General features: G+C 41.9%; 1 protein-coding gene across 1 annotated transcript; it reads right to left on the reverse strand.

Annotated features, from left to right (window-relative positions):
• Positions 1-4089: 4089 nt before the first annotated feature.
• Positions 4090-14852, reverse strand: LOC122252587 (uncharacterized). The gene is made up of 10 exons (XM_086535228.1): positions 14649-14852; positions 13592-13691; positions 13004-13214; positions 12154-12277; positions 11583-11683; positions 10899-11063; positions 10105-10279; positions 5528-5767; positions 4806-4982; positions 4090-4285 (listed from the first exon to the last, which is right to left on the reverse strand). The coding sequence occupies exons 1-10, from the start codon at positions 14701-14703 to the stop codon at positions 4098-4100; spliced, it is 1536 nt and encodes a 511-aa protein (XP_086391354.1). The 5' UTR covers positions 14704-14852; the 3' UTR covers positions 4090-4097.
• Positions 14853-15000: the final 148 nt, after the last annotated feature.

The raw sequence follows: 15000 nt of genomic DNA on the forward strand, positions 1-15000 counted from the left end.
AAATCCTGAAAACCTCTTCCCCAAACCACAACCCCAAAATGACAACCTCCAAAGAACACCCCAAACCTCCCACGCCAAACAACCCCCGCAAAAGGAGAGAAAAACCTCGAAACACAACGCGAAATAAGATAATTTTGCGATTATAGTTGAGGCTGAGATATTCTCTCGTTCTAAGGCCTCGTTTCGGCCTTATTTGACCTCGTTTCGTTGCTCTTACCTTATTTCTCCACGAAGAAAATAGTATCAACGGCTGTCACTCGACGGGGGAGTCTGTCTTGAGTGACAAATAAAGCGTTTTGAGTGTTGATGTGAAGAGATTATTGACAAACACAGAACAAAAACATGGCCGACGAACCTTAACATTCGAGTGTCGCTTGAAAACACTAATTCATTTTTTACTATCCTGTTTCTTCGACTTTTGGATATATCAAAATTATTAAAATGGATTTGTTTCGAATTTTATGTAATGATTTCATCCACCGTTGATAATCAACAGGTAATTAAAATTGGTGATTGTGTTGTTTTCTTCTTATTTCTTCCTCTTTATGAACTTGATATTTATCATAGAGTGTTCATTTAATTTTTTGCTATAGCTTGTTTGACCTTTTCTGTTTTTAGAATGTTTATCTACTTTTTTGCGGGCTTAACGAATTTTAAGTGATTCTTAAGAAAACGTTACAATTTGAAACAAAGATTTTAGGGGTAACTATTATAATATAATTTCTATTCCGTGCACCTCTGTTTCTTAGATTCATTTAGATTATATAATGAGAAAAGATATACGATTCGTATATTCACTCAGTCAAAAAAATCTCGTGTTCAGGAATTAGAATGAATAAAGTCAATGTGTATGTATACATATTTCTATATTATTTTCAGTATCTCATAAATTGCGCGCCATTAAGTTGACAAGAATAGATTAATGACCTAAGCAGATATAAGTAGATATGTATGTGCATTATATAACAATATGCAAACACATCTTCCTCCTTTTCTATTTTCTTTTCCAAATTTTCAAATACCAATTAGAAAAAAACGGAATATAATTTGAAAAGTGTCTCTTTATTGCAAAATTATAAAGGGAATATACATTTATGGATTAGAATTGACTTGGAAGATTAGAGACAGACCGAAAGCACAAAATGTACTTATTCAGAATGAAGGAAAATAAAATTATATATATTGTATTCGTTATGGCCAGAGATATAAGGAAATTTGGCGCCAAAATCCAATTTTTTACCTCATTTTGACTAGCATTCCAGTATTTCTTTCTTTTCGAAACATTTTACACCAATTTTCGAAGATAAAGTGCAGAAATAAGAGATAGTATTTGGACGCCATTTTGAAAATCTCACTAAAGAGAAAGCTGAGTATTTATGCTTTTATTTTATTATTAATTTTTTCGATGGATAACGATGTCTGATTAGAAATTTTCACTATTTTGACGAAACTCTGTAATTGATTTTAATTATAACTCTACAGCTGTTGTTAGTGTTGCTGTTATCATCATTATAATTATCAACTATATTATCTGCATCATCATAATCATAACCAATATTATGTTTTTATTGCTGCTGTTATTGTCATTATGTGGCCGAGAGGATATTAAATTATCTTTAATTTTCAAATAGTTTAACGCTAACTATAGCAAAATTATATAACACTGCAATACATAGACATTTATATATGCCTTTTATGATGGATTTCACTCATTGAATTCGGAAATTTTTCGTAACAACAATAACAATGATACTGATAATCATAATGATAAGAATAATCATCATCTTTTTTGTAAACTTTTATCACTGTCCTTATTGTCACTACATTTATTATCGTTACTACTGCTAATGCCACTACAATTATCATTCATACTAATATCATTATTTTTGTAATGATTATGATGTTAGACATAATAATGATCATAATTATGATGATAATGATAATAGTAATAACGACAATGACCATGATAATTCTAATAATGAATAATAATTATAACTAACAATAACACTGGTAAAAACAATAATGATAATGTCAATAATAAATATAATAATCATCATCATTCTTACTATTATTACTATTATCATCATTGCTATAATGATGAAGATTATCATAATCATGATAATAATGCCAGTAACAATAATAGTCACAATAATGATGATAATAATAATAATAATAATAATAATAATAATAATAATAATGATGATGATAATAATAATAGTAATAAATATAATAAAAATAACGATAACAATAAAAATGATAATGACAATACCAATAATGATGATAATAATATTGATAATAATAAAGATGATGAAAATAATGATAATGATAATAATGACAATAACAATGATAACCATGATAATGATAATGTTGATGATGATAATGAACATAACTAGTAATAATGATCATAGTACCAGTAATAACAATAATAATAAAGATAACAATAGTAACAGTAATAATATTGATACTAATACTAGGAAGAAATAAAAAAAAGTAAACGAGAAATAATTATCAATTCATTTATTGAGGTAAAAATACAAAATTAGTTTATGTAGGTAGATCATTATATCACAATTCGGAATCAAAGGCAGATTTCAAAATAATTCTATTGATCATTGAGCTCACAGCATACGTAAACATGTATTACGTATGTGATTGGATTATTTTATTTGTCTTTCTTTCTCTCTCTCTTTCAATTGCATATGCACTCTCTCTCTCTCTCTCATACAGACAGACACTGTTTCTGTCTCTGTCTCTCTCTCTTTCTCTCGTACATGCACACACTCTCTCTCTCTCTCTCTCTCTCTCTCTCTCTCTCTCTCTCTCTCTTTTCCTTTCCCTCTCTCTCTCTCTCTCTCTCTCTCTCTCTCTCTCTCTCTCTCTCTCTCTCTCTCTCTCTCTCTCTCTCTCTCTCTCTCTCTCTCTCTCTCTCTCTCTCTCTCTCTCTCTCTCTCTCTCTCTCTCTCTCTCTCTCTCCACATATGCATATATCTAGATGGACATTCAGATAAATAGATAAATAGAACGAGACACAAAACAATTACTGAATGGATAAACAATTCTTTCTTAAAAATTCAGCACAGGAAATGACATAGAATTTACAATATCATCAAAATCGATTGTCTAAAAAAAAAAAAAAAAAAAAAAAAAAAGAAAAAAAACATTAAGCAAAAAAAAAAAACAAAAAAACATTAATAGAAAAAAACCTAATAGGGACAAAAAATCCCGAATATGAAAAAAGTATTAGATAAAAAAAAAATTAACAGGAAACAAATCCTTAATAGGCAGTCAGAGATTCCTAAGAATTCCTAAGACGTTTGTAAGGAAGATCATGTCTGCATTTTGTCATTTTGGAATCTGCTCATATGTGTGTGTGTGTGTATACGTATGCATGTGTGTGTACATATGCATGTGTGTGTGTGTGTGTGTGCGTGTGAATGTGTCTACATATGCATGTGTGGTACGTGTGCATGAGCGTGTATGTGTATATGTGAGTTTATGTATACGTGTACGTGTGTGTGTCAATGGAAAAAAATATAATTTCAAAACGACCTTGTTAAGTAAGACTTCAACGTTATCAAAAGCGCCATTCCGTAAACATGTTTTCCAACCGCAAATGCCCTTACGCGACATATCTATTTAAACGATCTGAAAGCACTCTTTGAGGAGAGAGGGAGAAAGAAAAAGGGGAGGAAGAGAAGAGAAGAGGAGAGGAGAGGAGAGGAGAGGAGAGGAGAGGAGAGGAGAGGAGAGAAAAGAATATATATATATATATATATATATATATATATATATATATATATATATATATATATATTATATATATATATATATATACACACACACATATACACACACATATATATATATATATATACATATATATACATATATATACATATATATATACATATATATATACACAAATCATTCAATCATAGCAATATCAATCAATAAAAAAGCCTCACTCACATCAAACCCGTTTCATGATATTCTCAAAAAAAAATTCTCGAAAAAAAAAATCTCGAAAAAAAAAATCTCGAAAAAAAAATCTCGAAAAAAAAAAAATTCTCGAAAAAAAAAATTCTCGAAAAAGTCACCTAAACTGAACTAACATTACTCGACATTTCACGGCGATTTAATGCATCTCTTTCACTGCCTTCACTGCTGCCGTGTCGGTCCCTGCTGTCTGCTTCCGGAGATCGCATAGCGGGAATTAGCTTCACTTGCGCTGCGTCTAGCAAAAGCTGCTGATCTCTAGCGGGTTCTGCTGCATTTCTGGTCTCGTCTGGGGATAAGAATTTATTTTAAGAGTCTGACATACATTGTTGTTATTGTTGTTGTTGTATAATTTTTCTTCGTATCTATTAATCTTTTATATATACTTTAATTTTTTTTTCCAAATACAAAGCGATTTCTGGAAGAATCCATGCATATCAATGGAATAAGATATAGACAAAGACTCACCAAATAATAATTCATATTATAAAAATATCACATGAATAACTATCAATGTTAATCTTAAAACATTCGTTTAATCTAAAAAAATATATATTCCAACACAAAAATTAACACAGGAATCGCCATAACACAACAAACACTGAAAAACCTATAAAGACAGAAATCGCCATGACAAAATTGCCACAAAAAAAAAAAAAAAACGCCAAAACAAAACTGCCAAAGAAATCGCCACAAAAAAAATCGCCATTACAAACGCGCCACAAAAATTGCCACAGAATCGCCATAACAAATTTGCCTCAAAATATCGCCATTACAAAAACGCCACAGAAATCGCCAAAGATAATCACCCAATTCCTTATCGCGCTGTGAGGGCGGGTGGGCGGGGCACAATTTCTCCAGAGCGAAATGGGCGGCCAAGTAGAATATCGCGTACACACCGTTGCCCACGCCCACGATGAGAAATGCTTTCCAACCGCCCACTACGTGAAAGAGCCAGCCGCCCACAAGACCGCCCACGCCCATACCTGGTAAATTGGGATAGAGGTAATGGGAGTTTTATCATGAAATAGGCTTAATTATCATTACTTCATTTCATTAAGGTTTATTTAAGGTTATCTAGGTTTATTCATATTTATTATAACATTTAGTTTTCAATAAGTTTTACATTTTTATCTTTATGATTTTTTATATATATATTGATGATGAAGGGAATAGTAATATTAATCCTATTGATGATGATGATGATAATATTAACGGAATAAATAATAGTAATAATAATGATAACAATAATAAGAATAACAATAGGATAATAATAATAATGATATAAATAATAATAAAAATAACAACAATAATAACAACAAAATTCATAACAATAAAAAATGAATTATATCACCTGAAATAACAATAATAATAATATTAATAATAATAATAATAATGATAATAATAATAATAATAACAATAATCACTACCATCATCATCATTATCATCACGATCCCTACGAAAACCAAACCAAAACAAAAAACAAAAGACGTAACGCATGCGACCCGACGCGGGGCCACGTCCCTCTCACCGCCAAAGAAAACGCCCCCAAAGATGGCCTGCATGGTCGCCTCAGCTCCTTCGGGCGTGACACTGTTAGCATAGGACGCCACGCCAGCGAAAGCCACGGCGTAGGACACCCCGTGAAGGAGCTCGATGGGCAGGAACCACCAGGGATTCGTGACGGCGCCGTAGAGACACAGGCGGAGGCAGAAGGTCGAGAGGGACAAGAGGAAAGCGTTCGAGTAGCCGATTTTCTTGATGAGCCAGCCTGCTTGGAAGGGAGAGAGGGGGGGAGGGGGGGAGGGGTTAGGTGTACGGGGGTGGATATAGGGTGGGGGTGTTAGGTGTATGGGGTGGATACGGGGTGGGGGTGGATTGGGTGGGGGTGAGGGGTTAGGTGTATGGGGTGGATATAGGGTGGGTTACGGTGTGGGTATAGGGTAGGGGTGGGGAACGGGGTGGGTATTGGGTGGGGGTGGGTATGGGGGTATAGGGTGGGGGGTTAAGGGTAGGGGTGGGGAACGGGGTGAGTATTGGGTGGGGGTGGGTATGGGGGTGTATTGGGTGGGTATGGAGGTATAGGGTAGGGGTGGGGAACGGGGTGAGTATTGGGTGGGGGTGGGTATGGGGGTATAGGGTGGGGATGTTGAGGGGAGGGGTGGGTATAGGGTAGGGGTTAGGGAAAGGAATGGGGATACGGGGGCGTGCGGGGGGCAGGGAAGGGGGGGGGTGAAGGGGGGGGGGGTGACGGCGACCGGGGGGGTGGGAGGGTGGGGGTTTAAGGGTGGGTATGGGGGTACAGGGTGGGGGTGGGTAAGTGGGTATAGGGTGGGGGTTTAAGGGTAGGGGGTTAAGGGTGGGGGTGGGGTTAGGGGTATAGGGTAGGGGTGGGGGTGAGGGGTTAGGTGTATGGGATGGATACGGGGGTATAGGGTAGAGGGTTAAGGGTAGGGGTGGGGAACGGGGTGAGTATTGGGTGGGGGTGGGTATGGGGGTATAGGGTGGGGGGTTAAGGGTAGGGGTGGGGAACGGGGTGAGGATTGGGTGGGGGTGGGTATGGGGGTGTATTGGGTGGGTATGGAGGTATAGGGTAGGGGTGGGGAACGGGGTGAGTATTGGGTGGGGGTGGGTATGGGGGTATAGGGTGGGGATTTTAAGGGTAGGGGTGGGTATAGGGTAGGGGGTTAAGGGTAAGGATGGGGAACGGGGTGGGGGTTTAAGGGTGGGTATGGGGGTACAGGGTGGGGGTGGGTAAGTGGGTATAGGGTGGGGGTTTAAGGGTAGGGGTGGTTATAGGGTAGGGGGTTAAGGGTGGGGGTGGGGTTAGGGGTATAGGGTAGGGGTGGGGGTGAGGGGTTAGGTGTATGGGATGGATACGGGGGTATAGGGTAGAGGGTTAAGGGTAGGGGTGGGGAACGGGGTGAGTATTGGGTGGGGGTGGGTATGGGGGTATAGGGTGGGGGATTTTAAGGGTAAGGGTGGGTATAGGGTAGGGGGTTAAGGGTGGGCGTTAAGGGTAGGGGTGGGAATAGGGTAGGGGGTTAAGGGTGGGCGTCAAGGGTAGGGGTGGGGGTGAATATAGGGTGCAAGGTTTAGGGTGGGGGTGGTTTTACAATTCTTAGGAGTTCGTTCATGGTTTACTATATTCATTACAATTCATCATTTATCATTCAGCATTTGCATATCTTATATATCTAAGTTTTGCAATTCTCAGGAGTTCGTATATGGTTTACTATATTCGTTATTTCATTTTATTGCTTATTCTATCTATTTATTGCTTATCTTTCCCACGCCTCTCAAAAAATATGATTTATATATGCATTACGTAACAAAGATTTGAAGTCAGAAAATCTGTGGATAATCTTTACATGAATATTTCTCCTTTTGTTGGAGTAGATGATTATCAATTGCATGAAACATATGAATAAAGAGAAAGGCAGAGAGATACATACGAAGAGGAAATGGGATAGAACGAGACAGGAGAGAAAGAACGGGATAAAAAGAGAGACAAGTCAGAATGAGAGAGGGAGGGGAGAGAGGGAGAGGGAGAGGGAGAGGGAGAGGGAGAGGGAGGGAGAGAGAGAACGAAGGGGAGGGAAAAAACAGTAGAAGAAAAAAAAGAAAGATAACCCACACAAACGAAACATAAAAGAAAAAAAATCACAAGTGAAGAAACCAAGACAACAGACCCCCGCCCCCCCCAAAAAAAAAGAAAAAAAGAAAAAACAGAAACCAACCCAAAAGCCACAACCAATCCCCGCCACCCCCTTCTCCCTATCCCCCCCATATCCCGCCCGTCCCGTCCCATCCCAAGCACCCTCCTTCAGGAACCCCGGACCACTCACCCGTCAGGAAGAGACAAGGCACCTCAGCCACCAGGCACTGAACCCCAAGCATGAGTCCCTGCAGGAGCTTGAGGTGCGGGAACAGAGGGTCCGGCACGGCACGTCCCCACAGCAGGAAGGGGAAGGTTCCTATCACCCCGCAGGACAAGCCGAGGACCACCGTCGTCAGCTGAGGAAAAGGGCGGAGATATTTGGGATTTTAGGGACGACGGGGGGGGTGGAGGGTGGGGGTTCGTGTTGATGAAGGGAATAGTAATATTAATCCTATTGATGATGATGATGATAATATCAACGGAATAAATAATAGTAATAATAATGATAACAAAATTAAGGATAATAATAGGATAATAATAATAATGATATAAATAATAATAAAAATAATAACAATATTAACAAAACAAAAAATCTAAACAATAAAAAATGACTTATATTCACCAATAATAATATTAATAATAATATTAAATAATAATAATATAATCCTTACCATCTTCACGATCACTCATCCACGATCTCTCTTACGAAAACAAGATTAAAACCCAAAAACAATAATAATAATAATAATAATAATAATAATAATAATAATAATAATAAATAATCATAATCATCATTACCATCATCATCATTATCACCACGAACAAAACAAAAAAAAACCAAAACGTAAAACCAAATAGGACGTAAACGACCGCGACCCGACCCGACGCGACGTCCCTCTCACCGCCAAAGAAAACGCCCCCAAAGATGGCCTGCATGGTCGCCTCAGCTCCTTCGGGCGTGACACTGTTGGCATAGGACGCCACCCCAGCGAAGGCCACGGCGTAGGACACCCCGTGAAGGAGCTCGATGGGCAGGAACCACCAGGGATTCGTGACGGCGCCGTAGAGAGAAGGTCGAGGAGCAGAATGGTTTCGAGTGGAACAGGAGGAAAGCGTCGTAGTAGCCGATTTTCTTGATGAAGGGCGGGGCTAGGAAAGGGTGGGTGGGGAGGGAGAGAGGGGGGGTGGAGGGGAAGGGGAAGGGTGGTGGGGGTGTGGATAGGGTGAGGGGGTGAGGGGTTAGGTGTATGGGGTGGATACGGGGTGGGGGTGGATAGGGTGGGGGTGAGGGGTTAGGTGTACGGGGTGGATATAGGGTGAGGGTGGGTATGGGGGTATAGGGTGGGGGTGAGGGGTTAGGTGTATGGGGTGGATGTAGGGTGGGGGTGAGGGGTTAGGTGTATGGGGTGGATATAGGGTGGGTTACGGTGGGGGTATAGGGTAAGGGTGGGGAACGGGGGTGTGGTACAGGGTTGTGTATGGTGGTTGAGGGTGGGTGGGTTGAGGGGTTTAAGTGTATGGGGTTGGATCTAGGGTGGGTTACGGTGCTGGGTATAGGGAGGGGGGGGTAGGGGGGGGGGTGGGGGTGGGTGGGGGGTAGCGGGTTTAGGGGGTGGGGGTAGTGGGTATAGGGTGGGGGGTTGGGTGGAGGGGTGGGGGGGGGGGGGGTTGGGGGGGTGGGGTTGGGTATGGGGGTTTATAGGGTGGGGGGTGGGAGGTATAGGGGTTGGGTGGGGGGTGAGTATTGGGTGGGGGTGGGTATGGGGGGAGGGGGTGGGGGGGGTGGGTAGGTGGTGGGGTGGGGGTGGGTATGGGGGTATAGGGTGGGGGTGGGTAAGTGGGTATAGGGTGCGGAACGGGGGTGGTTGGGTGGGGACGGGAGGGGAGTTTTGGGTGGGGGGTGGGGGGTGGGGGTATAGGGGTGGGGTAGGGGGTGGGGGTGGGGTGAGATTGGGTGGGGTGGGGGTGGGGGTAGGGGGGGGGGGGGGTAAGGGTAAGGGGGGGGGGGGGAGTGTGAGTTTTGGGTGGGTGGGGGTGGGGGGTGGGGGGTGGTAGAGGGGTCGGGGGGGGTTATAGGTGTAGGTTTTTAGATAGGGGGGTGGGTATAGGGGGTGAGGGGGGTGGTGAGGGGTTAGGGGTGAGCTTTAGGGTGGGGTGTTAAGGGTGGGGGTGGGTATAGGGTTTTATGGGTTTTTTGTTTTTCTGGTTTTACAATTCTTAGGAGTTAGTTTATGGTTTACTATATTCATTATTGTTCATCATTTATCATTTGCTTATTCTATCTATTTATTGTTTAAAAAAAAACAAAAAAACCCCCACCTCCAACCCCAAAGAACACACGAAACAACCCTAAAGACACAAAAATCCCGTACTCCCTTATCCCCCCCCTATCCCACCCGTCCCGTCCCGTCCCAAGCAACCACCTTCAGGAACCCCGGAACACTCACCCGTCAGGAAGAGACAAGGCACCTCAGCCACCAGGCACTGAACCCCAAGCATGAGTCCCTGCAGGAGCTTGAGGTGCGGGAACAGAGGGTCCCAGGCAGCGGCCACGTCCTCCACCAGCAGGAAGTGGAAGGTTCCTATCATCCCGCAGGACAAGCCGAGGACCACCGTCGTCAGCTGAGGAAAAGGGCGGAGATATTTGGGATTTTTAGGTCGCGGGGGGGGGGGGGTGTTGCTGTTCTTGTTGTTGTTTTGGGTTTTGTTGTGTTGTTGTTGTTTTAAATTTCAGGGTTGGGTTGTTGTTGTTGTTGTTTTAAATATAAGGGTTGGGTTGTTGTCTTAAAATTTCAGGGTTGGGTTGTGTTTGTTTATACGTGTTGGTTGTTGTTGTTGTTGATTGAATTACTTATTTTTCTCCTTGGAGTTTGTTTTGTTTGTTTTAGTTTTCTGTCTGCTCTGTAAGCTATGCTTTCTTCCTTTTTATTCCCTCTGTAACTTCATCTATCTATTTCTTACTCTCTCTTTCATTCTCTCATTCTCTCCCTTTCTCTTTCTATTTTTCTTTCTCTTTCTCTCTCTCTCTTTCTCTCTTTCTCTCTCTCTCTATATATATATATATATATATATATATATATATATATATATATATATAACTCTAATCCCTCTCCTCCCCTCTCTCCCTCCCTCCCACCCACTTCCACTCCTCCCCCCACTTCCACTCCCCTCAACCCCCCACTTCCACTCTCCCCCAACCCCCCCCCACAAAAAAAAACCCCAACCCAAACAAGACCCTAACCACCGTGAGCAAGACGGGCGGCTGCCGGAAGACCCCGTGAACAGCTGACGGCGAGATCTTCTTGTCCGTGACGGAGAAGCGGAGGCGAGCGACCACCAACACGTCCAGTGCCAGGAACACTGCCACCATCACGTGCACGGGCCAGTAGTCCTTCGTCTCTTGGTCCTGCGAACAAGAGAAAATAAATGGCGGATCGTCAGAATCTTTGGTTGGTTTGTTGATTAACTTTATGGTCCTGCGATGAGAGGAATATGACAAATGTGTATATGTATGTATGTATATATATATATATATATATATATATATATATATATATATATATATATATATATATATATATATATATATGGAGTTGATTAACATCAAGTGTTATATAGCTATTCTAAAAAAAAGAATTAATTAATTAATGATATAAACGCTATATAGTTATTCGATTAGCCAAAAAAAAAAGAAAAAAAAAATATATAAGAGTAAACAATTCTAAAACCTTTCCCACCATGAAAAATCCTTCGGAAACTCAAAAAATCGTCAAAATTAAAAATCCCCGGAAAAAAAACATATAACCTATCCTTTAAATAACCATCGAAATACCCAGAAAACCTTTCCAAAATACCTAACTCAAAGTCACTCCATTCCCTCTTAAGAGAACCGAACCAAAACCCCCCCAAAAAGGTCAAAATTTACCTTCGAGTACCAGTCCACCAAGGCTCCCCCCGCCATAGCAGCCAAGCCGTAGCTAATGGTGCCCCACAGCCTCTGTTGCCCATATCTGTGAGGAGCGTCACCTGTGGGTGGGAGGGTCGAGCATGGGTTAGGTTGGTTCTTGCTGTGGGGTTAGGTTGGATAGTTAGGTTAGATTAGATAGAAAAGCTTGACATATAAGATTATATGAGCTCATTCTCTCTCTCTCTCTCTCTCTCTCCCCCTCTCTCTCTCTCTCTCTCTCTCTCTCTCTCTCTCTCTCTCTCTCTCTTTCTCTTTCTCTCTCTCCCTCTCCCTCTCTCTACACACACACCCATATATATTGCACAACAAAGTAATACACTTAGCATCTAAAAGTAAACAAAATTCATATTAGCCCCCCCCCAAAAAAAAAAAAAAAAAATCAAATTCAAAATAACATCCAAACATGTTACAAAACGAAATCAAACACACACACACAAAAACTATACAAACAAAACAAAACAAATTAAAAATTTCCGTTCAAAGTTCCTTCCTCTCTCTCACCATCGACCGGCAGACAAAAGCAACTTACCAAGCATCTGAAAGCAAACGGTCTCTTGCAAGTCGAGGACGACCACGTAGCCACAGAACTGCAACAGAAGCCAAAGGAACAGCACCCAGAACTCGTATCTCGATGCTAATTCACTCGCTGGCAACTCTGTGATGGGGGAGTTATCGGTTCGTTATTGTGTGTCGTTGCTTGATTAAATGTGGTGTGGGGGTTGAGGGTTGGGGGGGAGGGGGATGGGGAGTGGAAGGGAGGGGAGGGGTTAGGAATGTTTGAGTTTGTTCTTTGGCGATGTTGAGGTTTTGATTGCGTTTGGTTATCTGGTGGTCTTTGGTTGTGTGTGTAATGTATTTCACAGCAAATGCAAATAGTCCGTGAACACACAGATTATGCACAAACACACACACACAAATACTAACACACATATACAGACATATATATATATATATACATAAATATATATATATATATATATATATACATATATACATACATATATATATACATATAATATATATATATATATATATTATATATATAATATATATATATATATATACATATAAATATATATACATATATATAGCATATATATAATATATATGTATAATATATATATATAATATATATACATATATATATACATACATATACATATACATATATATATATATATATATATATATATATATATATATATATATACATATATATTTACCTATATATCTATATAAATATATATAAACATACACACCTACACACGCTAGTTCCAAAGCTACTCACCTGCACCAACCCGCGCCCCCCGCCCACACGCGGTCCCATTCCCGCCACACGAACCGACGCCCGTCCCTTCCACGTCGACGCCCCCCACAACATCCCTGACGCCGAAGGAGGAGGAGGAGGAGGAGGAGGCGGGGGGGTCCTCCCAGGTGGCGTTGGCGCTCGAGGGGTCCTCAGGGGTGATGTCAGGGGACCAGTAGATCCCCGTCAGAGCCCCTGTCATGAGGACGAGGCTGGTCAGGAAGACGGCGCGGTGTGCTCGGAGGTAATCGGACAGCGCCCCTGCTGAGGTCTTCACCAGCAGACTGTCGCGGGTTCAGAGGGAGTTAGACTCTGGACATTGATTTAAGAATGGTTGTTTATTATCTATTTATTATTATTATTATCATTATTATTATTATTTTTATTATTTATACTTATTCATCATTTTTTTTCTTGTGTGTGTGTGGATGTGCGTGCGTGTGTGTGTGTGTGTGTGTGTGTGTGTGTGTGTGTGTGTGTGTGTGCGCGCGCGTGTGCGTGCGTGCATGCATACGTGTGCGTACGCGCGTGCTTCCGTGTGTGTACATGCGTGCGTGTGTGTGCATGTGTGCGTTCGTGCGTGTGCGTGCCTGTGAATCTCAGAAATGCAATCCCCTCTCATCACCCAGACGTCTTAAGACCCCAGCCAACGAGTACCAACCTGAAGAAGGGCATCACGGTCCAGATGAGGCCCACGACATGGTCCGACACCCCCTTCTGGCGGGCGATCACGGGCAAGAAGGGCATCAGCGGACCCGTCCCTGAGGAGGGAAATAAATAGGGGAAGATTAATGCGAGGATGAATGTGAAGAGGGGGATGATAATGGTCTTATCGATTCTGTGAAATTTAAATCAAATATGAATTATGGAAGTGTATGGATGAGATTTTTTTTTTTCGTACGGTTTCCCTTGTCTTTCCCTTTTCTGTACATGCTCTCTCTCTCTTTCTCTTTCTCTCTCTTTCTATCGGTCTATATTGTCTCACTTCTTTTCTCTCTTCCCCTCTCCTTTCCTTTCTATCTTATTCTCACTTCTCTCTCACCCTCCTCTCTCCCCCCTTCCCTTTCTCCCCTCTCTTTCCTTCTTTCCTTCTCTCTCTTTTCTTCCCTCTCCTCTTCCTCCCTTCTCCTTCTCCTTCTCCCGTCTCTCTCCCACTCCTTCACCCCTTTCACTTCCTTTACTCTCTCTCTCTCTCTTTCCCTTCCCCTATCTCTCTTCCTCTCCCTTTCCCTCCCCTCTCTCTCCCACTCCTTCTCCCTCCCTCACTCCTTTCACTTCCTTTCCCTTCCTCTCCCTTTCCCTTCCCCTCTCTCTCCCTTTCCTTCGCCTCCCTCTCCTACACCTTCTCCTTCCCTCATCCCTTTCACTTCCTTTCCCTCCCCCCTCTCTCCCACTCCTCCCTCCCTCACCTCTTTCACTTCCTTTCCCTCCCCCCTCTCTCTCTCCCACTCCTCCCTCCCTCACCCCTTTCCCTTCCCTTCCCCTCTCTCTCTCTCTCCCCCTTTCCTTCCCCCCTCTCTCTCCCACTCCTTCTCCCTCCCTAATCCCTTTCTCTTCCCTTCCCCTCTCTCTCTCCCCCTTTCACCCTTCCCTTCCCCTCTCTCACCCTCTCCTTCCCCCCCTCTCTCTCTCCCCCTTTCCCTTCCCCTCCCTCCCTTACCCCTTTCCCTTCCTCTCCCTTCCCCTCTCTCCCCAACTCCCCCTCCCCCCCTCCTTACCTGCGTATCGGAGGATGTAATGAAGCTTCATAGGAAACAACTTCCAGTCGATCATCTTGGCGTCGAATCCGTCCAGACGCGATCCAATCCTGTTAGTCTTAAATATTTCAGGTTCAGATCCTCCCTAATATGGACGGCTTGAGTCATTTATTTATACATTCTACTGGATTGATAAAAACCTTCTTTTTTTCTTTCTTTCTTCGTCGATTTTGTTTCTAATATGTTAATGGGTATTATATCTAGGTTCTCATCGTCTTGGGATAAAAAAAAAATATATTGTTATTAATATTAATCTTTTTCTCTTAATCTTTCTTTCGTGTCTGTCACTATCTACATCGTTATCTTTTACCGT

Source organism: Penaeus japonicus, unplaced genomic scaffold (genome assembly GCF_977035675.1).
Source record: "Penaeus japonicus unplaced genomic scaffold, GWHDUDI00000001_assembly GWHDUDI00000042, whole genome shotgun sequence".
Taxonomy (NCBI): Eukaryota; Metazoa; Arthropoda; class Malacostraca; order Decapoda; family Penaeidae; genus Penaeus; species Penaeus japonicus.